At 44.9% G+C, this 25,433-nt stretch overlaps 1 protein-coding gene across 8 annotated transcripts in view; it reads left to right on the top strand.

Annotated features, from left to right (window-relative positions):
* The first annotated feature begins 5,624 nt into the window (after window positions 1–5,624).
* map4k4 (mitogen-activated protein kinase kinase kinase kinase 4) overlaps window positions 5,625–25,433 on the top strand; it is a 119,849-nt gene continuing 100,040 nt past the window's right edge. For 5 of the 8 annotated variants that reach the window (XM_065013886.1, XM_065013879.1, XM_065013878.1 and 2 more), the window contains exons 1-2: window positions 5,626–5,932; window positions 6,235–6,300. In XM_065013886.1, the coding sequence (XP_064869958.1) occupies window positions 5,876–5,932; window positions 6,235–6,300 (123 nt within the window). In that variant the 5' untranslated portion in view covers window positions 5,626–5,875. Of the gene's footprint in view, window positions 5,933–6,234; window positions 6,301–25,433 lie in introns of all 8 variants that reach the window. The other 3 variants (XM_065013881.1, XM_065013882.1, XM_065013877.1) reach the window with 1 other exon arrangement.

Below are 25,433 nucleotides of genomic sequence, written 5' to 3'. Positions count from 1 at the left end.
CACCTTGTTGAACATCTCATTCTAAATATCATGGGCATTAATATGGAGTTGGAGCCCCCTTGCTGCCATAATAGCTTTCGCAGCAATGTTCCAACATCTAGTGGGTGACTTGCTTCCGTTCAGCCACGAGCATTAGTGAGGTCAGCACTAATGTTTAGCGATCAGGCCTGGCTTGCAGTCAGCGTTCCAATTAATCCCAAAGGTGTTCGATGGGGTTGTGGTCAGGGCTTTGTGCAGGCCAGTCAAGTTCTTCCACACCGATCTTGACAAACCATTTCTATATGGACCTCGCTTTGTGCACAAGGTGTATTGTCATGCTGAAACAGGAAAGGGCTTTCCCCAAACTGTTGCCGCAAAGTTGGAAGCACAGAATGTCGTTGTATTCACTGAAACTAAGGGGCTTCACTCGAACCATGAAAAATGGCCCCAGACCATTATTCCTCCTCCACCAAACTTTATAGTTGGCACTATGCATTCGGGTAGGTAGTGTTCTCCTGGCATCCGCCAAACCCAAATTCATCCGTTGGACTATCAGATGGTGAGCATGATTCATCACTCCAGAGAACGCGTTTCCACTGCTCCAGAGTTCCGATGACTGTTAGCTTTACACCACTCCAGCCGATGCTGGGCGTTGCGATCTTAGGCTTTTTGGCAGCTGCTCGGCCATGGAAACCCATTTCATGAAGCTCTCAACGAACAATTCTTATACCAATGTTGCTTCCAGAGGCTGTTTGGAAATTTGTAGTGAGTGTTGAAACCGAGGACAGACAGTTTTTACTCGCTACGCGATTCAGCTCTCAGCGGTCCTGTTCTGTTAGCTTGTGTGACCTACCAATTCGGGGCTGAGCTGTTGATGCTCCTACACGTTTCCACTTCACAATAACCGCACTTACAGTTGTTGACCAGGGCAGAAACTTTACCAACTGACTTGTTGGCGTCTTATGACGGTGGCACGTTGAAAGTCACTGAGCACTTAAGGCCTTTCTAATGCCATTGTTTGTCTATGGAGATTGCATGGCTGTGTGCTAGATTTTTTTATACACCTGTCAGCAACCGGGGTGGCTAAAATAGTTGAATACACTAATTTGAAAGGGTGTCCACATACTTTTGTGTATATATAGTGTCTCTGAAGAGGAAGCTGAACCAATTTAAGCCACAGTACAAAATGGATTAAGAGCATGTTGAGGAGACTTTCCACAGTTGTCAAAATGCCTGGATTTCCTTTGGTCCACCATCCATTCTTGATACACCGGAAACTGTTGTGTGAAAAACCCAGCAGCGTTGCAGTTTTTGACACAAACCGGTGTGCCTGGCACTAACTACCACACCCTGTTCAAAGGCACATCTTTGTCTTGCCGATTCACCCTCTGAATGGCACATACACAATCCATGTCTCAATTGTCTCAAGGCTTAAACATCCTCATTTAAATTGTATCCTGCCCTTCATCTACACTGATTGAAGTGGATTTAACAAATGACATCAATAAGGGATCATAGCGTTCACCTGGATTCACCTGGTCAGGCTGTCTTGGAAAGAGCAGGTAGTCTTAATATTTTGTACACTCAGTGTATATGAGACAATAACAATAGACTGCAGTATGAGTGATGTCGCAGTGAAAACAGAATGAAATGCTCGTATGTTGCAATGAAAAACCTTTCGACTGAGATGAACAAATCATAACAGCCATGTGATGTCAGAGAAATAGAATTCAACCTTGTATTAAATCACCTACCTGCCTCCACCCCACACACTCCAGAATCCCACTATTACATCCCCACAGAAGTGAACCAGTCATGTGGCATGTAACATACATAATTCAATACATTTTCCCACAGTCCAGGGCTTAAGCAGCCTGGTCAAACAATACCCAGCATGTCCTATTTCTGGCAGCTAGAGGAACTGTGACGTCGCCACATTGTATAGGCAGCTGTGGCCATGAGAACTAGGGAGCCACTTTAACGATGGCAGCAAGATAAACACGGTTACAGCCTTTAGTACTGTAATGTTGATGGGACAGTTAGACTAACCTACTTCATCATCGAAGACTACTGTTATATACTTTATACATTTTGGGCCTGTCTTAGTTGAGTCACGGGGTACATGTAGGGAACTGATCTGTGTAAAGAGCACCAGGATTTGGGACACAGGGACTGCCTGCACACTGACAATTCAGCCACTGTGAATGACATGAGAGGAGCTTGCAAAAATTCTGCTGATATCTGTTGTGGTGGTGGAAGCAATGGGACATGATGCAGGAAAGGGGACAGAACCCAAGAAAAATACCAGGGTTGACATCAGTGGTGAAATATTTATCACTGCTTCCATTTCACATGCTCTAATTAACTCATCTGACAGAGCTGGCGGTTGGCGACATTCACAATGTTACCGTGTAGCCTACAACACAGGCCTCTGAGAAAGATGGAGGGTGTTCTTGTAGGTTGATGTTGCTTGTTTTGAGAGGATGTATTGATTCAGGATGATTCAGCCGTTTAGCTCATTTACCATTGTAAATATTGTCTGCACTAAGGCGACAAGACTTCATTTTCTGAATGACAGACTGTTTGTGTAATGAACACGATAGGAGACAGAGAGCTGGTTTCAAGCGCAGGGCGCAGCAGGTGTTTATTTGTAAAGGACCACAGGGGGAGGCAGGTAGCTGGGTCCAGAGGCAGGCAGAAGGTCATACACAAGGGCTCCAAAAGGGCAACAGTACAGGCAGGGAACAGGCTAGTAACGTAGTCAGGGAGATCAGGCAATTGGTTGCTAACAGGAAGTCTGATAGGCTACAGTACAGGCAGGGAATACTCAAAAGGCGTAGTTAGTGTTTGCCTGCCTCACTATCATACACAGGAGGATTAAATTACAGGGAAAAACAGCACTCCGCATAGAAGTGTGTCACAAAACAAACAACACCTCATAATAATAGGGTGCAAAGAACTGAACTAAATAGTGTGTGATAATGACATACAGGTGTGTGAACAGGTGATTGGGATCTGGAGAGTGGGCTGCATTCAGGGGATCTATGTGTTTGAGAGTGAGTTGGAAGCAGACGTTACAGTTTGTCGTTGTGATAGACTGATATAAAATTGTATTGGTCACATACACATATTTAGCAGATGTTATTGTGGGTGTAGCAAAATGCCCGTGTTCCTAGCTCCAACAGTGCAGTACTATCTAACAATACACACAAATCTAAAAGTAAAAGAAGAGAATTAAGAAATATATAAATATTAGGATGAGCAATGTCAGAGTGGCATTGACCAGAATACAGTATATACATATGAAATGAGTAAAACAGTATGTAAACATTATTAAAGTGACCAGTGATTCCATGTCTATGTACACAGGGCAGCAGCCTCTAAGGTGCAGGGTTGAGTAACCGGTGGTAGCTGGCTAGTGATGGCTATTTAACAGTCTGATGGCATTGACATAGAAGCTGTTTTTCAGTCTCTCGGTCCCAGCTTTGATGCACCTGTACTGACCTCGCCTTCTGGATGATAGCATGGTGAACAGGCCGTGGCTCGGGTGGTTGATGTCCTTGATTATGTTTTTAGCCTAGCAGTGATGCATTGGGCAGACCGCACCACCATCTGGAGAGCCCAGTAGTTGCCATCCCAGGCGGTGATACAGCCCGGCAGGATGCTCTCAATTGTACATCTGTAAAAGTTTGCGAGGGTCTTAGTGGCCAAGCCGAATTTCTTCAGCCTACTGAGGTTGAAGAGGCGTTGTTGCGCCGCCTTCACCACACTGTCTGTGTGGGTGGACCATTTCAGATTGTCAAATCAAATTTTATTTGTCACATGCGCCGAATACAACAGGTGTAGAACTTACAGTGAAATGCTTAATTACAAGGCCATAACCAGTGGGTCTAGGGTGTCAGGTAAGGTGGAGGTGAAATGATCCTTAACTAGCCTCTCAAAGCATTTCATGATGACAGAAGTGAGTGCTACAGGGTGATAGTCATTTAGTTAAGTTACCTTTGCTTTGCTGACGCAATAAGATAAGAGTTAACTGATAAGAGAAAACTGGCCGAAAGCCTAATCTAACAGACAGCAGAGAGAGAAGAGAGAGAGAGCACATAAACATATTGTGAGTTACACCTTACCGTAATATAATAAACGGTTTATTGATACATTGTAAACAAAATATAAACACTTTGGTCCCATGTTTCATGAGCTGAAATTAAAGATTTTGTGCACAATTGAATTTACATCCTGTTAGTGAGTATTTCACCTTTGCCAAAATAATCCATCCACCTGACAGGTGTGGAATATCGAGAAGCTGATTAAACAGCATGATCATTACACAGGTGCACCTTGTGCTGGGGACAATAAAAGTCCACTCTAAAATGTGCAGTTTGTCACACAACACAAGGCCACAGATTGACAATTGGCATGCTGACTGCAGGAATGTCCACCAGAGCTCTTGCCAGATAATTTAATGTTCATTTCTCTACCATAAGCCACTTCCATCATAGTTTTAGAGAATTTAGCAGTACGTCCAAACGGCCTCACAACCACAGACCGTGTGTATGGCGCTGTGTGGGCGAGCGGTTTGCTAATGTCAACATTGTGAACAGAGTGCCCCATGTGGCGGTGGGGTTATGGTATGGGCAGGCATAAGCTACGGACAACGAACACAATTGCATTTTATCAATGGCAATTTGAATGCACAAAGATACCGTGACGAGATCCTGAGGCCCATTGTTGTGTCATTCATCAGCCGCCATCACCTCATGTTTCAGCATGATAATGCACGGCCCCATGTCGCAAGGATCTGTACACAATGGAAGCTGAAAATGTCCCAGTTCTTCCATTGCCTGCATACTCACCAGACATGTTTGGGATGCTCTGGATCGACCTGTCCAGTTCCCGCCAATAACAGCAACTTCACACAGCCATTCAAGAGGAGTGGGACAACATTTCACAGGCCACAATCAACAGCCTGATCAACTCTATGCAAAGGAGATGTGTCATGCTCACGAGGAAAATTATAGTCTCACCAGATACTGACTGGTTTTCTGATCCATGTCCCTACTTTTTTAAAAGGTATCTGTGACCAACAAATGCATATCTGTATTCCCAGTCATGTGAAATCTTTAGATTAAGGACTAATTTATTTATTTCCTTATATGAACTGTAATTTGGTAAAATCTTTGAAGTTGTTGCATGTTGTGTTTATATTATTGTTCATACCTAGTTTAGACCTAATTTAGGTAGGCTATATGCATGGATGGCAGGTAGCCTAGCAGTTAAGTGTGTTTGGCCAGTAACCCGAAAAAGGTCGCTGGTTTGAATCCCCAAACCGACTATGTGAACAATCTGGTAATGTGCCCCTGAGCAAGGCACATAACCATAATTGCGCCTGTAAATCGCTCTGGATAAAACGTCTGCTAAAATGTCAATGGATGTCGTTTTATGAAGACAACAAAAAAATGCTTAAAAATACATTATTGTGAGCTAATCAGCATGGCACATAAATGCAGCATGTTTGGTTTCATTTATTTTGGGGATAGGGGGAGCAGTGGCTCCCTCTATCTCTCTACTGCCCTCACTCAGGCCCTGGCCGATTCAGCTTCCTCTGTTGGTGATGCTTTACAGGGGAGTGAGTGAGAGAGCGACAACAAGAGAGAGGGAGGCAGGGGGAGAATAGAGAAAGCAAGCAGCACTCTGCACTGCCAGCCGCGGTAGCTCAATATGGAGTAACCGCGTAGGCTCGACAACGACGGGAGTACAAAGAACAACCCGCTTTGGATCGAAATTACATTCACAAGGAATAAGGGATCACTTCCAATAATGAGATACGACATTGCATACACCCAATCAACTTGAAGGGAATAAAATAGACTTAGCAATTTCTATTTATTATTGAAAAATGGCGAACGAGTCTCCAGCTAAAAGTCTAGTTGACATAGACCTTGCCTCTTTGCGGGTGAGTGCAATACATCTTATCTGAGGATGTACATTGTTTGCTGTCCAAATCCATTTATTGACGCAACCATGGGCTAAACCAGCGTAAAATGTTTTACAAATGGGATATGTTGTTCTTGGTAGGATAGGGGGATAATAAATTCCTCTATCTTTCCTTTGTTGGCAATGCACTGGCATGTGAGGCAAATCTGGCGCTACTGCCTAATTGAACGGGTTGTAACGTTGGCCATAATACTATGAAAACCACCCATCTTTCACAAAGTTATTTGACAAATGTTAACCATTTCTTAATTTCATTTTCAGGACCCAGCTGGTATTTTCGAACTGGTGGAAGTGGTCGGCAATGGCACGTATGGACAAGTATACAAGGTTTGTTTGCGTTTCCCAATTCCATATAGGCAATATATAGCCTATTGTAGGCTGTCAGAGACCACCGAAAATAGGCGGAAACTAGCGCAAACATCTATTTTTCTCCCAGTTTGAGAGAAGTGGCAAATAGCCTATAGACGGTTGGACCAGTTGCGGACTGGATTATTATTGCGCTGAGATGTAAGGTATAGCCTAAAGATTTAGGCATGTGCATTTCCTTTTCTTAACGATTTTGTCGTGTGTTTTATTGTGTTAGGACTAACTAACTGCAACCCATCAGATTTAACAAGCCAAAGAGCTCTAATTTGTCTGGCGATCCTTATCATAGGCGCCTGACCGACTTCTCCCCGTGCGCTACTGGGTGTGCACGGTTGCGCATACCGTATTAAGATCCAATGCAGTGATGAGCTATTGACATGCCACTTACAGTCGATTAGCAAAGTATGGGATTCGATGTGGAAGCGATTGTCCCGTGTAGCCCAGTTGGTAGAGCATGGACAGGGTTGTGGGTTCGATTCCCACGGTGGACCAGTACGGAGAAAAAAATATTAGAATGTATGCACTCACCACTTACTGTAAGTCATTCTGGATAAGCGCGTCAGCTATATGACAAAATGTAAAATTATGCCGATAGTATCTAGCTACAGCCATCACGTCTCACCGGAGTGGATAGAGCAGACTACATCACATCCTGTTGTTTTGAAGCTGCTGTTATCTGGTAGAACGGAAGGGAGATTGGGAGAATATGTCCAGACCTGTTGTCACCTGATTTATTGGTCACAAATGGTTGCCGATGGAAAATGATCAGACCTTGGTCAAGTGTATTGCTTAAAAACGTTTGAATGGCCAATTTGATCCTCACTTGATTTAGCTTGCCTGGCAGTCTATGCAATGGGATAATCCCAAAAGTGCAAACTCAAAGCCAAATCAATTGTACCATATTATTTTTGTTATATTAATATTTACATATGTAAAATACTTTAAATACTTGCCTACGGAGCTGTGAGGGGAACGGCACCTCAGTACCTCCAGGCTCTGATCAGGCCCTACACCCAAACAAGGGCACTGCGTTCATCCACCTCTGGCCTGCTCGCCTCCCTACCACTGAGGAAGTACAGTTCCCGCTCAGCCCAGTCAAAACTGTTCGCTGCTCTGGCCCCCCAATGGTGGAACAAACTCCCTCACGACGCCAGGACAGCGGAGTCAATCACCACCTTCCGGAGACACCTGAAATCCCACCTCTTTAAGGAATACCTAGGATAGGATAAAGTAATCCTTCTCACCCCCCCTTAAAAGACCTAGATGCACTATTGTAAAGTGGCTGTTCCACTGGATGTCATAAGGTGAAAGCACCAATTTGTAAGTCGCTCTGGATAAGAGCGTCTGCTAAATGACTTAAATGTAAATGTAAATAAAAGCATTTAAAATATGCATTTGATCCGTAACAAATGATCTGTTAAATGAACATTTGGGCAATTGAACCCTCTTCCGAGTGGCGCAGTCTAAGGCACTCCATCTCCGTGCTAGAGGCGTCACTACATAGGCACAGACACATGCATACAAACACATGATAACATACACACACGCACACATGTAATTTGCCTTGTAGATATGTGGTAGTGGAGTATGGGCCTGAGGGCAAACACTTAGTGGTTTGTAAGTTCTGTAATGAATGTATTGTATTTTTTTTTTAAATGTATAACTGCCTTAGTTTTGCCGGACCCCAGGAAGAGTAGCTGATAATAAATACAAATACTACAGACCCTGTCCAGGCTATATCACAACCGCCCGTGATTGGGAGTCCCATAGGGTGGCGCACAATTGGCCCAGCGTTGGCCGGGTTTGGCCGGGGTAGGCAGTCATTGTAAATAAGAATTTGTTCTTTTTTTATTTATTTATTTTTATTTCACCTTTATTTAACCAGGTAGGCAAGTTGAGAACAAGTTCTCACTTACAATTGCGACCTGGCCAAGATAAAGCATAGCAGTTCGACACATACAACAACACAGAGTTACACATGGAGTAAAACAAACATACAGTCAATAATACAGTAGAAAATTAAGTCTATATACAATGTGATCAAGTGAGGTAAGATAAGGAAGGTAAAGACAAAAAAAGGCCATGTGTAACGACATTCCTCTGTTGAAGAGAGTCGGACCGAAATGCAGCATGTAGGTTACTCATGACTTTAATGAAAGAATGCGTACATGAAATAACTCAATAACATACAAAGCAAAACAACAAACGGAACGTGAAACTAATTACAGCCTATCTGGTGACTAACACAGAGACAGGACAAACACCCACAAAATACAACGCGAACTCAGGCTACCTAAATACGGTTCCCAATCAGAGACAACGATAAGCAGCTGACTCCAATTGAGAATCGCCTCAGGCAGCCAAGCCTAACTAGACACACCCCTAATCAACACAATCCCAATTACTACAAACCCCAATACGAAACACAACATATAAACCCATGTCACACCCTGGCTTACCCAAACATATACCAAAAACACAAAATATAATGACCAAGGTGTGACACCATGGTGGCGAAGTAAATACAATATAGCAAGTAAAACACTGGAATTGTTGATTGGCAGTGGAAGAATGTGCAAAGTAGAGATAGAAATAATGGGGTGCAAAGGAGCAAAATAAATAAATAAATACAGTAGGGAAAGAGGTAGTTGTTTGGGCTAAATTATAGATGGGCTATGTACAGGTGCAGTAATCTGGGAGCTGCTCTGACAGCTGGTGCTTAAAGCTAGTGAGGGAGATAAGTGTTTCCAGTTTCAGAGTTTTTTGTAGTTCGTTCCAGTCATTGGCAGCAGAGAACTGGAAGGAGAGGCGGCCAAAGGAAGAATTGGTTTTGGGGGTGACCAGAGAGATATACCTGCTGGAGCGCGTGCTACAGGTGGGTGCTGCTATGTTGACCAGCGAGCTGAGATAAGGGGGGACTTTACCTAGCAGGGTCTTGTAGATGACCTGGAGCCAGTGGGTTTGGCGACGAGTATGAAGCGAGGGCCAGCCAACGAGATCGTACAGGTCGCAGTGGTGGGTAGTATATGGGGCTTTGGTGACAAAACGGATGGCACTGTGATAGACTGCATCCAATTTATTGAGTAGGGCATTGGAGGCTATTTTGTAAATGACATCGCCGAAGTCGAGGATCGGTTGGATGGTCAGTTTTACAAGGGTATGTTTGGCAGCATGAGTGAAGGATGCTTTGTTGCGAAATATGAATCCAATTTTAGATTTAACTTTGGATCGGAGATGATTTAACGTGAGTCTGGAAGGAGAGTTTACAGTAAACCAGACCCCTAGGTATCTGTAGTTTTCCACATATTCTAAGTCAGAGCCATCCAGAGTAGTGATGTTGGACAGGCGGGCAGGTGCAGGCAGCGATCGGTTGAAGAGCATGCATTTAGTTTTACTTGTATTTAAGAGCAATTGGATGCCACGGAAGGAGAGTTGTATGGCATTGAAGCTTGCCTGGAGGGTTGTTAACAGTGTCCAAAGAAGGGCCAGAAGTATACAGAATGGTGTCGTCTGCGTAGAGGTGGATCAGAGACTCACCAGCAGCAAGAGCGACATCTTTGATGTATACAGAGAAGAGAGTCGGTCCAAGAATTTAACCCTGTGGCACCCCCATTCTTAACTGACTTGTCTAGTTAAATAAAGGTTCAATAAAATAAATAGTGTTTTTTTTATTCATGAATTGATGGAAACACTCCAACAAACATATGGATTCACAATAATGTACACTATACCCTACTGTATACCATGACTTGGCTGACCAGGTCTGATTCATTGCAGATCACAGTCAGGGGCCTAGTAAAGGACTGAGTCAATATCCCCTGGTCCCTTGGTGGGGTTTGTTATTCACACACAGTGATCAAAGCAGACCTCCATTAGCCCTACATAGCTGTTCAGCAGCAGGGTATGATAAAAACATGTAATAATCATACCAGAGGACATTGAGAGTGAAGATACAGACCGCTCCTTCCTCAGAAGGTTGACATCAAGATAGTCAACATCAAGATGCAACCATGAGTTTTCTGTAGTGTGTCATTATCTTGATTCTGGGTAATTCCAAATGATTTCAATCACTTTCTGACTGCACCCCTTTTGATTTGAATGAAACCTTTCATACATGTTTGGCCACCACCTTTTCTTTCTTCAAGCGTGTGCAGGCACAACAAACACCTCAGATGATGTAAATAGGGTTTAAGCTACAACATATTTTTTTTAGGGGAGATGACTCGTATTTAGATAATTAACTTTAAAGCATACATTTTGTTTTAAAAAATGAACACTTTTTTTTCTCAACAAAATCATGAAGCAGTTTGACAACCCTGTTTATAAGCTTTAAAATGATATCAAGCTGAAGCGATTATCTTTTTTAGTGATGAAGGGTGGGGTATGCCAAATGGGTCAACTTTGAGCACCCCTATCTCATGAATGTTTTGTCATTCAGGTCCAAAAAGTCACTTTCTGACCACTTCTACCATGGGCAACCATGTATGGAAGGCTTCATTCAAATCTAAAGGGGTGAAATCAGAAGGTGATTGAAATCATATGGAATGACCCTTCTGTCTAAAACCATCCACTTTGCATTTGGGTGTGTGCTGAAATGAAGTCTTCCTTTTAGGGACAATAGTCTGGGTAGCCATTTGATTAGGGGTTCAGGAGACTTATGGCTTGGTGGTAGAAGCTGTTTAGAAGTCTCTTGGACCTAGACTTGGCTCTCATGTACCGCTTGCTGTGCAGTAGCAGAGAGAACAGTCTATGACTATGGTGGCTGGAGTCTTTGACAATTTTTCAGGCCTTTCCCTGCCATCGCCTGGTGTAGAGGTCCTGGATTGCAGGAAGCTTGGCCGCATTGATGTATTGGACCCTTTCGGACTATCCTCTGTAGTGCCTTGCGGTCGGAGGCCGAGCAGTTTCCATACAGACAGTGATGCAACCAGTCAGGATGGTGCAGTGGTAGAACCTTTTGAGGATCTGAGGACCCATGCCAAATTTTTTCAGTCTCCTGAGGGGGGAACAGGGTTTGTCGTGCCCTCTTCATGACTGTCTTGGTGTGCTTGGACCGTGTTAGTTTGTTGGTGATGTTGACACCAAGGACCCAAGGAAATGTTAAATGCTTTTCGACCTGTCCCCAAATTAATATAGTTGGCTAAGAGTTTGTTTTGATATTTCAAACTGCGTGTCCTGATCGTGTCTGGTGTGGGTGAACAAAATCAAAATTAGCGCGATGGAGGTCTGGTCAGCATGTTAGCTCTGGGGAGTGGCACAAACAATTTGCATTTGAGGATGCATAGGCTATATATGTGTTTACTATATATAGCCGGGTGGAGAGAAGTCAAATCATGTTGACTTGTCTGCCAATGTCGTGAAGGCCCTTAAGGCAGCCGATGGATAAAGCCTAATCATTCCTGTGTGTGTGTTTTACTACTATGCAATGCACACTTTGAAGACTGCCTATGCACGTCTTGGTGAGCTAGTAGAGGCCATAGACTGAATCAACTGTTCTGAGTTCCCCTGGTATTGGCGTGTGTCTCTGGAAACAACACAGCATGAAGAATAAGTCTATATGCTTTGGGGGTTTAAAAAGCGTAATTTTGCTCTAACGCATGGCGGGCATGGCAGTAGTGAGACCATGTCATTAACTGGGAGCCAGGCCGTTTAGAAATGCTCTGTAACACAAATTGGCCTTGACTTTTGGAGTTTAACTTCCTTAGGTCTTAGTGAATCATCTCACATGCTGCAAGTTTGGCAGGAATAAACCAAGCTTTTCTTCCATGAACCACATTAATTTAGTGGCTAGGTGTGTGTGTTTGGAGTTTGCACTTGTTTTGATCTATGGCTGTGTGTTTGTGTTAGGATCTGTATGTGTATATTCGATTCACAACCCATTTTGATTGGCCATCATACTCAGACTAGCCAATGGCAGCTGTGTGCCTTTGTAGCTGTGTGGACTGCAGCTGTTCAGATGGTAAGAGGGAGAGGGAGAGAAAGAGACATCCCTTAATCAAAGGTGCTTTTGTTTTGAGGGTAAGTCCCTGCAGGAGTTGTAATGGAAAAACAGCATGCATGTCTCACACTATCTGGTCCTAAAAACATCCTACCCACACTGCCAACAGTCAATCAGCAAGGACATCTGGCATTCCCTCGTGTGAACCCCTGGGTTCTTAAACGTTTTCAGCATGGGACCCATCGGAAATTCTCCGTTTTCCTGGGACCCAAGCTTACAAAACACGCAACTATATGGAATATCGGTACATTTCATTCATTGCCCTTATGCCCATTAACAAATGCAACATAACAATGAAATGAAATACCCATATAAATAGCTACTCATGTTTCTTTCCCCATCAAAAACACTCTTACATAGCTGTCTAGGTTGGAACTGTTGCAGTTTAAATACAATAAATCATTTTAATTCTGAACTGGACTAAACTGATTGATCACATCACACCGATTAGACCAGAAAACACACAGTCCTAATGAGAGGTGTGTGACTGGTGGAAGTTTTCAACAAGCAGGTCTATTCTGGGCTCAGTTTTTGACAGTGTAACCCTCAGGTCATGTTCAGCATTGAGTCTGTTACTTTACTTGTTTCTTAAGTATGCCAGAGTTGCATCAAACTGGATCAGAACGTCTACTGTTTTCTCAGCCAGGCAGGAGACCGCAACCTGCTATAGATGAGCAACCCAGAAGTGTGTGAGTGTGTTTGCCTCAAAAAGCAGCTTGCGTCAATCAATGTATTCCAGTTCAGAATAAAAATGATTACTTGTATTTTAACAGCAACAGTTTTTATTTTTTTCATCTTCATCTGTGTTGTTTACTTAGGGTAGCACTATCAGTAGCTAGATAGCTTGCTTTGGCTAACATTAGCTAGCTAGCTATTAGCTGTGTACAAGGGGATTGTTTGAAAGAGAAACTCAGATTGACTACTATGAGAGATAGTATACTCCCTTATTTCTGCTTGTTATAAAATGACAAAAATGCCTTGCTAGCTGACTTACTTTTCCACTGTGGAAGCACTGTTTCCTGAAGCATTCTGCCCTGTTCTGAAAGAACTCCCTGGGTTTACCATCATACTGTGGATGTTTGGTCAGGACCTGTCGTTTTTAATTTGTTCGTTTTGAGAGACTCACTTCCCTGCACAAAACACATTGTTGGCGCTCCTTGTTATTTATCAAAATTTATATTAAACCAAGAGAGAGAAACTCATTGCTGTATTTGCGTTTCATGACAATTGAGCTCAGTCAGAACTGGCTAGTTTGAGTCAATTCGATGATGGCGAGTGGGAATGACAAGCCAGTGGCTGAAAGCGCTTCATCTGCTGCTGAACAACATCACTACAGTGTGTGGGTCGCAGAGTGATCTTCAAGAAAACTGCCCAAAAAAGATCTGGTAAACAGTGAAGCACACGGGCATCTTCCACCCACTCGCGCAGCTGCCAAACTGAGCCGAGACACCGCTGTCAAACTGAGCCGAGACACCGCTGTCAAACTGAGCCGAGACACCGCTGTCAAACTGAGCCGAGACACCGCTGGCAAACTGAGCCGAGACACCGCTGTCAAACTGAGCCGAGACACCGCTGTCAAACTGAGCCGAGACACCGCTGTCAAACTGAGCCGAGACACCGCTGTCAAACTGAGCCGAGACACCGCTGTCAAACTGAGCCGAGACACCGCTACCAAACTGAGCCGAGACACCGCTGTCAAACTGAGCCGAGACACCGCTGTCAAACTGAGCCGAGACACCGCTGTCAAACTGAGCCGAGACACCGCTGTCAAACTGAGCCGAGACACCGCTGTCAAACTGAGCCGAGACACCGCTGTCAAACTGAGCCGAGACACCGCTGCCAAACTGAGCCGAGACACCGCTGCCAAACTGAATCGAGACACCGCTGCTAAGCAGGGAGCGCACTGAACAGAGAATGCAGTTGCAGTTGGCCAAAATCAATTCCAGTAATTAATGAAATAATTATAAATTTACCGATACTTTAAAGGCTGGTCTAGTCCATTCTACAACTATAATGGGTTGGCAGCATTTGAATGTCTCCGTTATAATCCATTATTGGTCAACAGTTCAGTTAATTATAGTTAGTCTGACATGGTTATTTTTAAGGAACTTAGTCATTGTCATCTTTGCTGTAGAGGATGTTGGATGTTAGTCAGACGTGAGGAAGTAGCAAAATGGTGGAAGTCATCCATGTAATGATGAGAAGTAGGCGGCTTGGCCCGCCACAGTGTATACCACAAGGTTGTTCTCCACACTGTTTGATTCATTGTCATTCTGAGTTTCGATTTTGGACACAGAGAAAGACATCAAATGAGTCGAATTTATGTGTAGATTATTGTATGCATCGTCAGAGATTGATGCACATACATATGTGCCTCACCCACACCTACGCATAACACATCCGTGTATGGCTGCACCTCCAAGATGATATCCCGCAGCTATCATTACGTTTACAATGGAAAACTCCAGTTCACATTTTTGGATCATTGCGCAAGGAAGGTTCTGTGTCAGTCTCCATCTTTTCCATTCATTTGAAGCACTTAGGATTAATTGGCTGAGCTTTCTAATTGAACTGTGGCTTCTTTTTTTTCTCCGCCTTCTCTCCCCGGGACCAAGGGCTTTTGTTGGGGTCGGGCAGCAGTGCTGTACATCACAGAGGAAATACTGGCAGAGACAGCGTTGGATCACTTTACAGATGGGCCAGGGGGATGTTGGCTTGGCTCCGCAGAAGCTGTCAGCTTTAGAGATCTCACCCTCCCCTGACTCTCCACCTCCTCCATCTCCCCTAGGTCTACAAGAGATGATAGATAAGGTTGATGAGGGAGAGAGTGAGCCAGGACTAGTAACTGGAGGAACAGGGTTAATGGTCCGTGGTGGGAGGTGTGATACGGTGCAGTACCAACTACAGACTCTTGTCCATGTAGTTTGCAGTGGGCGCCTGCACTCCCTTAAAGCAGTCTAAGGCTAAAGGTACTATAAACCTGGCAAGAAGGAAGGCCTGATTTTAACCTGATTTTAATTTCCACCCTCTGCTGACTCAAACCATCATCCCTGGTCGTGCCTTTAAAAAAACAGTGAGCTAAAGTGTCAATTAAACACTGGCTTTCCCCTTCTCACAGTAATCTAGTGCTCACCAGTCCATGTTGTTAGCTACAACCTAATTCACTCACTGTTTGTGGTTAACACATAGTTTCCCCTCTATTACCTGCTCAGGTGTAGGTCCTTCATGAACATACCGGCTTTCTATCCAGATGAAGTCACTGCTACTGCATACTGAACCACTGGCTCGACTCGCACTAAACAAGAGTTTAATAGAGGGACTGCTGTACTCCTTTCCGTCCCAGAGCCAGCCCACCCAAGCACAGAGGCTCTGCCTACTGCCTAGCCCCCTGACAGCCTGCTGTGAAAGGTGGAAAAAAAACACACAGTGGTCCACCTCTCTTCTCTCCCTCTGCTCTGGCAGTAGTGGACCATCCCTCACTGTGGAATGCAAGGCCTGGGCAGTGTCCATGAGAATGTAGAAAGGGTACAGGGGTAGAGAAGGGAGGAAAGGGGGAAGACGAAGTGAAATAGAAAGTAAATACGGGAGAACAGGAATGGAGAGAGAGAGGGACAATGAGGTTAAATGGGAGAGGTTGAGTGGAAGGTCATTGGTTTTTGGTCACTGAGCAAATCTAGCCTACTTCACAGCCCAGGTTACATGACTCAGTGAGGAAGATGGGGGAAGGGATGGTGGGCATCATGGCTGCAGTAATCCCACAGCAGGTGACGCCACATGCCGAGAAAGAGGGACATAAATAAATGGAGACAGACAGAAGATGCGGAAGAGAATAGAAAAGGTTCTAGAGAGCTACTTGGTAAGGAGCAGGCTTTCAGTCCATCCAGTAACACACATTTGCATTCTAGTTTCATTTTATAGACTGTGGCCTGGCCTTTGGCCCAGCATTGACTGCCCTCAGGTCAGCTGCCTGGCTGGCTGGCCGGCCCATTATCTCGCCATTCATAGCCACATCTAATGAGCAGCTTGTGGGCCTTTTACCCCCTTATTTAGATTTTACCCCATCTTGTCCTTTTACCCCTCCCTCTTTTAACTTGTCCCCCTGATTATTAAGATGGCTTTGGTCCTTCCATCTACCCAGCTAGATCTCCTGGCTTACTAGCTAGTGACCCCTCCCCTCGCCCCTCCATGCACCATGCCCACCCACTACCCCATATAAAGGTCATGATAGGATTATGAAGATGCAGTGAGGCGAGTTGCGACGTGATCAATAAGGGCCAAGCATTGATGTTCGCTCACGTGCCTCCAACAAAAGACAATTATCTCAAGCACTAGCTGCTTGTTTGTCCTGATCGCCTTCAATGTAATTAATTTCCAAACCATAAGCATCTTTATGTCCCCTGTTCTCTGTGGGTGAGGAGACGGATTGTTACACAAAGCACTTACTATGTTAATGCTCTGTAATAGAGTGCGCAATGGAATAATACATTCTCAAAATGAGGTAGATAGAGTGCTGTTCTAGCTCCCAGAGACAGTAACAGTACAGATCTTTTCTAGTGTGTTTCTGTGAAAACGCCATTTCCTCTGTGTGGATAGTTCACTGGATAGTTTCTTCACAGAATTAACATTGTGTCTTTAAAAATGTAGCTGCAGCTCTATCCTAGAGAGGATTAGCTAGACATGAAGCCTGCAGGAGTCCATAGGAAGGAGACCAGTGGATGGCTAAGTATGCTTTGAGTCATAGGTCTAAACAGGCACGCACATACGTCCAAGGGAACCCATGTCACTGTCAGTTCATCATGTCATGTGTTTTCGATGTGTCCTGATAGGCCTCCCGTGTGACACACCACTCATGTCTCTGTGGGGTGGTAGGCGTTTAGCTAAGTCAGATGTCTCTCCATCTCTCTTTCTTCCACCCTCTATCTCTCTCCCTCTCTCTGAGACCAGGCTAGATTGATTCTTAATAGAGTGGTCTGTTAGACCCAGAGAGCCTGGCACTATCTGGCCTCACAGACAACTCCTTCATTCTGCTATCTATGTCTGACCTCCTCCTGACTGATAAGGCCTCTGTCCCACACCAAAATGGCCGCCGTGGCCGGCCGGCTGCTATCAGCTCCATGTGTAGCAGAAAGACGGAAGCTCTGGAGAAATCCCACAGGGCTACCCTCTGCCTTAGAGCCCAGCTAGGGCATGAATTTTAAGCCCGAGCCCTAGCCATGTCCGTGATGTTCAGGTCCTACCCTACCCAGGCCCGATTGCTTCTGCCAAATTGAAGGCCCCAACCCTGCCCGAAACCCCAAATAACTTCCTTATTAGTAAATCCATTAGCTGCTTCTATCTGTCTCTCCTTCAATCTGCATGCACTCTGCTCATGGCAACATAGCAACGGCTCCACTTGGGCTTCTCGGCTGCCCTGCTTAATGGTGAGACATTAGAGAGCAGTTAGCTGTTAGCTCATTTTCGTCACTCTGACCAAACTCAAGGAACATTATTATTTTCTGTGAAATAACCTCTCCTGTCTTATATTTGACAAGGTCAAAGCACTTGTAACAACATTTTATGATCTTAGTCAGATATGACTGTACAGCGCAGCAGAGCACAAGTAAATGGCTCAGCTTCAAAATGTTAATGATCAATTTAGTGATACCCGAGCCCTTCCCGTACCCTAGTTAATGAAGAAAAAAATAAACCTTACTCTGCCCTAACCCGATGTATAATGTTTGGGCCCGGGCCGTGCAGCTGAGGTGGGTTTAGACACAAGGAGATCATATGGCTGGCCTATGTATTCGGTCCATTAGTGTTGTCAATCAATCACTGCCCGATGAATGGTGATACTAGCACTTTTAGGATGAGCGACATTGTCCTGTGGCTGCTGACTGCATGTCATTCACTAGCTCTTGGATATATATCCTCAGGATCTAGCTCTTGGATATATATCCTCAGGATCTAGCTCTTGGATATATATCCTCAGGATCTAACTCTTGGATTGTCAGATCCAAGATTGTCAGCATACCACCCCGCATACCACTGCTGGCTTGCTTCTGAAGCTAAGCAGGGTTGGTCCTGGTCAGTTCCTGGATGGGAGACCAGATGCTGCTGGAAGTGGTGTTGGAGGGCCAGTAGGAGGAACTCTTTCCTCTGGTCTAAAGAAATATCCCAAATCCCCAGGGCAGTGATTGGTGACACTGCCCTGTGTAGGGTGCCGTCTTTCGGATGGGATGTTAAACGGGTGTCCTGACTCTCTGAGGTCATTAAAGATCCCATGGCACTTATCGTAAAAGTAGGGGTGTTAACCCCGGTGTCCTGGCTAAATTCCCAGTCTGGCCCTCAAACCATCCCGGTCACCTAATAATCCCCAGTTTACAATTGGCCCATTTATCCCCCTCCTCTCCCATGTAACTGTTCCCCAGGTCGTTGCTGCAAATGAGAACGTGTTCTCAGTCAACTTACCTGGTAAGTTAACAGATAAATAAACAAATCAAAAAAGATGTGTGTGTACTGGTAGCGAAGTCAGCTGCAGGAGAGCAGAGATTTGTGAACAGGCGCACACTTTATTTAGGCAAAAGCGCAAAACAGTCACAAGAATTATGTTTAAAAATAAACATCTTCGTAAAAAAATAACACGGAAAAACAAGCCAGTCGGGCGCGTCAACAATACACACTTAACACAAACAATCTAACACAAAGACATGATGGGGAACAGCGGAATAAATACATGTAGATTGATTGGGGAATGAAAACCAGGTGTGCAAGGAACAAGACAAAAACAAATGAATACATGAAAAATGGAGCGGCGATGGCTAGGAAGCTGGTGACGTTGACCGCCGAATGCCGCCTGAACAAAGAGAGGAGCCGACTTCGGTGGAAGTCGTGACATGGATATATATCCTCAGGTTCTAGCTCTTGGATATATATCCTCAGGTACTAGCTCTTGGAAGTGTAACTCATTTTCTTGTGTGGGGTTAATGACAGTTGTGGATTGCCTGAGGTTTTAGGGTTTAGCATTCTACTGTATGGGTGGCGATTTGCCATCTGGACTGGGTATAGGGGATATAAGGAGGAGGGGTTAGAGGCTGAGGCAGTCTATCTGGTCTGTGTGGGCACAAGGATTTAGGGAGATAAGGTAGCAGTGTAGCAGAACTTGAATAAAAAAAAGAAGACGAATAACAACAGGTGTCCATTGGACTATATACCCCTCTCAGTATTGAGATTGTGTTGTGAATAAGGCTGTATTCCCTGTAGCAGTGTTTCCCCTATATTATAATGTAGCAGTGTTACCCCTATATTATAATGTAGCAGTGTTTCCCCTATAATATAATTTAGCAGTGTTTCCCTTATATTAATTTAGCAGGGTTTCCCCTATATTAATTTAGCAGTGTTTCCCCTATATTAATGTAGCAGTGTTTCCCCTATATTAATGTATCAGTGTTTCCCCTATATTAATGTAGCAGTGTTTCCCCTATAATATAATTTAGCAGTGTTTCCCCTATATTAATTTAGCAGTGTTTCCCCTATATTAATTTAGCAGTGTTTCCCTTATATTAATTTAGCAGGGTTTCCCCTATATTAATTTAGCAGTGTTTCCCCTATATTAATTTAGCAGTGTTTCCCCTATATTAATTTAGCAGTGTTTCCCTTATATTAATTTAGCAGGGTTTCCCTTATATTAATTTAGCAGGGTTTCCCCTATATTAATTTAGCAGTGTTTCCCCTATATTAATTTAGCAGTGTTTCCCTTATATTAATGTAGCAGTGTTTCCCCTATACTAATGTAGCAGTGTTTCCCCTATATTAATGTAGCAGTGTTTCCCCTATATTAATTTAGCAGTGTTTCCCCTATATTAATGTAGTAGTGGTTGCCCTATATTAATGTAGTAGTGGTTGCCCTATATTAATGTAGTAGTGGTTGCCCCATATTAATTTAGCAGTGTTTCCCCTATGTTAATGTAGCAGTGGTTGCCCTATATTAATGTAGCAGTGGTTGCCCTATATTAATTTAACAGTGGTTGCCCTATATTAATTTAGCAGTGGTTGCCCCATATTAATTTAGCAGTGTTGCCCCTATATTAATGTAGCAGTGGTTGCCCTATATTAATGTAGCAGTGTTTCCCCTATATTAATGTATCAGTGTTTTCCCTATATTAATGTAGCAGTGGTTGCCCTATATTAATGTAGCAGTGGTTGCCCTATATTAATGTAGCAGTGGTTCCCCTATATTAATGTAGCAGTGTTCCCCTATATTAATGTATCAGTGTTTGCCCTATATTAATGTATCAGTGTTTCCCCTATATTAATGTAGCAGTGTTTCCCCTATATTAATGTAGCAGTGTTTCCCCTATATTAATGTAGCAGTGTTTCCCCTATATTAATGTAGCAGTGTTTCCCCTATATTAATGTAGCAGTGTTTCCCCTATATTAATTTATCAGTGTTTCCCCTATATTAATGTAGCAGTGTTTCCCCTATATTAATTTAGATGTGTTTCCCCTATGTTAATTTAGTAGTGGTTGCCCTATATTAATTTAGTAGTGGTTGCCCTATATTAATTTAGCAGTGGTTGCCCTATATTAATTTAGCAGTGGTTGCCCTATATTAATTTAGCAGTGGTTGCCCTATATTAATTTATCAGTGTTTCCCCTATATTAATTTATCAGTGTTTCCCCTATATTAATGTAGCAGTGTTTCCCCTATATTAATGTAGCAGTGTTTTCCCTATATTAATTTAGCAGTGTTTCCCCTATATTAATTTAGCAGTGTTTCCCCTATATTAATGTAGCAGTGGTTGCCCTATATTAATTTAGCAGTGATTGCCCTATATTAATTTAGCAGTGTTTCCCCTATATTAATGTATCAGTGTTTCCCCTATATTAATGTATCAGTATTTCCCCTATATTAATGTAGCAGTGTTTCCCCTATATTAATGTAGCAGTGTTTCCCCTATATTAATTTAGCAGTGGTTGCCCTATATTAATGTAGCAGTGTTTCCCCTATACTAATGTAGCAGTGTTTCCCCTATATTAATTTAGCAGTGGTTGCCCACTGCTGCTAAATTGTTGCCACCGCAGCAAAAAAACATTATGTAGTTATAAAATATATATATTTATTTCTGCCGAGACATTCTTTTAAATTGATAGTTATTTGGCTCAATGACTCCAAATAAATGGGAACCGCTAGCATGTCATTGCGCTAACGCTAGTCTCAATACAATCCTTGACACCACTGCTGAAAAAAATCATATGGGAAACAATGCTATAGTGTTTCACCCCACAAGTGCTTTGGTTTGTTTTATTGGCATTTTGTATTTACTTGAAAGAGAATCGTGATGGATTGCATAAAAGTTGTATCTCCTGGAAACACATTTCTGACCATGCCCCTATTGTCTTCTATTTTGTTGAACTTAAAATGGATCAGTTTCAGTTTATTTGTAAATACAAAGTTTTTAATTGATATTTTATTTAGAAGTTGTCCTTCACATTACCCTCCCTCCCTACACACACACACACACACACACACACTTTAACATACTTCCATGTGATCTCCATCTGTCCCTGATTCTTGTAATGGCTGTTTTTGTTTATTGGGGACAGCCTCTTCCCTTTCAGACCCTTCTCCTCCACAGTCAGGGCCAGGCAGCTGGTTGGACTGACTGGCTGACTGAACGGTTTGACTGACTGACTGAATGACTGTGGGCCTCATTAAGTTTGTTTTCATCTGATTCACAATACTTGACGTCTGCCCAGGACACCTGACTAGAACCAATGCCTGTGATTTGAGCAGAGTACCAGAGCACTTCCTCCTGTAGCTGGGCAGACTCTCTAAACACCTGAGAGAACGGAGGCTTCAAACTCACATATACACACAAAGATACATCCTCATAGTCTATCTATCACATATATACTCCCACACACTCTGATGCAGATTCACAGAGTTGAATATTGACACTCTCTCGCATGCACTGACTGTACACACATGCTTGTTTGGAGAGATCGACTTGCTCTCTCTTAAACACAGACACACACACACAAACACTCTCTCCCACACAAACACTTATACAGATAGTACCTACAGATGCACATTTAAATGATTTGAATACACAGAGTAGCACACAGATATAGACAACCAACATGTTTTCTACAGTGGAAGTGGAGGCGGATAGTGAAAGCCTTGTCTCATCGTAGGCGGTAGTTGTGGATGCAGCCGTGGGCATGTTGGCAGGAGAAGGGCAGCCTCTCTCGCCCTTCCTCATCCTCCTCGCTTCTCTCCTTTGTCTGTACCAACTCTGTGCTCTTAACTGAGACTCATTAGCAAGGTGTTCTACACGCCAAGCTTGTATACAGAACTGCCTCTCTCTCCTCTCCTATCTGCCAGCCAGCCAGCTTGCATACAGAACTGCCTCTCTCTCCTCTCCTCTCTGCCAGCCAGCCAGCTTGTATACAGAACTGCCTCTCTCTCCTCTCTGCCAGCCAGTCAGCTACAGAACTGTGCCAGCCAGCCATACAGAACTGCCAGCCAGCCAGCTTGTATACAGAACTGCCTCTCTCTCCTCTCCTCTCTGCCAGCCAGCCAGCTTGTATACAGAACTGCCTCTCTCTCCTCTCTGCTAGCCAGCCAGCTTGTATACAGAACTGCCTCTCTCTCCTCTCCTCTCTGCCAGCCAGCCAGCTTGTATACAGAACTGCCTCTCTCTCCTCTCTGCCAGCCAGCCAGCTTGTATACAGAACTGCCTCTCTCTCCTCTCTGCTAGCCAGCCAGCTTGTATACAGAACTGCCTCTCTCTCCTCTCTGCTAGCCAGCCAGCTTGTATACAGAACTGCCTCTCTCTCCTCTCTGCCAGCCAGCCACTGCAGAACTCTCTCTCCTCTCCTCTCTGCCAGCCAGCCAGCTTGTATACAGAACTGCCTCTCTCTCCTCCTGCCAGCCAGCCAGCTACAGAACTGCTCTCTGCCAGCCAGCCAGCTTGTATACAGAACTGCCTCTCTCTCCTCTCCTCTCTGCCAGCCAGCCAGCTTGTATACAGAACTGCCTCTCCTCTCCTGCCAGCCAGCCAGCTTGTATACAGAACAGAACTGCCTCTCTCTCCTCTCTGCCAGCCAGCCAGCTTGTATACAGCCAGCCAGCTGCAGAACTCTCTCTCTCTCCTCTCTGCCAGCCAGCCAGCTTGTATACAGAACTGCCTCTCTCTCTCCTCTCTGCCAGCCAGCCAGCTTGTATACAGAACTGCCTCTCTCTCTCCTCTCTGCCAGCCAGCCAGCTTGTATACAGAACTGCCTCTCTCTCCTCTCCTCTCTGCCAGCCAGCCAGCTACAGAACTGTATGCCAGCCAGCCAGCAGAACTGCTCTCCTCTCTCTGCTAGCCAGCCAGCTTGTATACAGAACTGCCAGCCAGCCAGCTTGTATACAGAACTGCCTCTCTCTCCTCTGCCAGCCAGCCAGCCAGAACTGCCTCTCTCTCCTCTCTAGCCAGCCAGCCAGAAGCTCTGCTAGCCAGCCAGCTTGTATACAGAACAGCCAGCCAGCTTGTATACAGAACTCTCCTCTCCTCTCTGCCAGCCAGCCAGCTTGTATACAGAACTGCCTCTCTCTCCTCTCCTATCTGCCAGCCAGCCAGCTTGCATACAGAACTGCCTCTCTCTCCTCTCCTCTCTGCCAGCCAGCCAGCTTGTATACAGAACTGCCTCTCTCTCCTCTCTGCCAGCCAGCCAGCTTGTATACAGAACTGCCTGCCAGCCAGCCAGCTTGTATACAGAACTGCCTCTCTCTCCTCTCCTCTCTGCCAGCCAGCCAGCTTGTATACAGAACTGCCTCTCTCTCCTCTCTGCTAGCCAGCCAGCTTGTATACAGAACTGCCTCTCTCTCCTCTCCTCTCTGCCAGCCAGCCAGCTTGTATACAGAACTGCCTCTCTCTGCCAGCCAGCCAGCTTGTATACAGAGAACTGCCTCTCTCTCTCTCTGCCAGCCAGCCAGTTTGTATACAGAACTGCCTCTCTCTCTCTCTGCCTAGCCAGCCAGCTTGTATACAGAACTGCCTCTCTCTCCTCTCTGCCAGCCAGCCAGCTACAGAACTGCCAGCCAGCTTGTATACAGAACTGCCTCTCTCTCCTCTCCTCTCTGCCAGCCAGCCAGCTTGTATACAGAACTGCCTCTCTCTCCTCTCTGCCAGCCAGCCTCTACAGAACTGCTAGCCAGCCAGCTTGTATACAGAACTGCCTCTCTCTCCTCTCTGCTAGCCAGCCAGCTTGTATACAGAACTGCCTCTCTCTCCTCTCCTCTCTGCCAGCCAGCCAGCTTGTATACAGAACTGCCTCTCTCTGCCAGCCAGCCAGCTTGTATACAGAACTGCCTCTCTCTCCTCTCTGCTAGCCAGCCAGCTTGTATACAGAACTGCCTCTCTCTCCTCTCTGCTAGCCAGCCAGCTTGTATACAGAACTGCCTCTCTCTCCTCTCCTCTCTGCCAGCCAGCCAGCTTGTATACAGAACTGCCTACAGAACCCTCTCTCTCCTCTCTGCCAGCCAGCCTGCTTGCCAGCCAGCCAGCTTATACAGAACTGCCTCTCTCTCCTCTCTGCTAGCCAGCCAGCTTGTATACAGAACTGCCTCTCTCTCCTCTCTGCCAGCCAGCCAGCTTGTATACATAACTGCCTCTCTCTCCTCTCTGCCAGCCAGCCAGCTTGTATACAGAACTGCCTCTCTCTTCTCTGCCAGCCAGCCAGCTTGTATACAGAACTGCCTCTCTCTCCTCTCTGCCAGCCAGCTTGTACAGAATAGCCAGCCAGCATAACTGCCTCTCTCTCTCTGCCAGCCAGCTTGTATACAGAACTGCCTCTCTCTCCTCTCTGCCAGCCAGCCAGCTTGTATACAGAACTGCCTCTCTCTCCTCTCTGCCAGCCAGCCAGTTTGTATACAGAACTGCCTCTCTCTCCTCTCTGCTAGCCAGCCAGCTTGTATACAGAACTGCCTCTCTCTCCTCTCTGCCAGCCAGCCAGCTTGTATACAGAACTGCCTCTCTCTCCTCTCTGCCAGCCAGCCAGCTTGTATACAGCACTGCCTCTCTCCCCTCTCCTCTCCTCTCTGCCAGCCAGCCAGCTTGTATACAGAACTGCC

Source organism: Oncorhynchus nerka, linkage group LG3 (assembly GCF_034236695.1).
Source record: "Oncorhynchus nerka isolate Pitt River linkage group LG3, Oner_Uvic_2.0, whole genome shotgun sequence".
NCBI lineage: Eukaryota > Metazoa > Chordata > Actinopteri > Salmoniformes > Salmonidae > Oncorhynchus > Oncorhynchus nerka.
The sequence above is the reverse complement of the archived record's forward strand: the minus strand, read 5'-3'. Positions and strand labels throughout refer to the sequence as shown.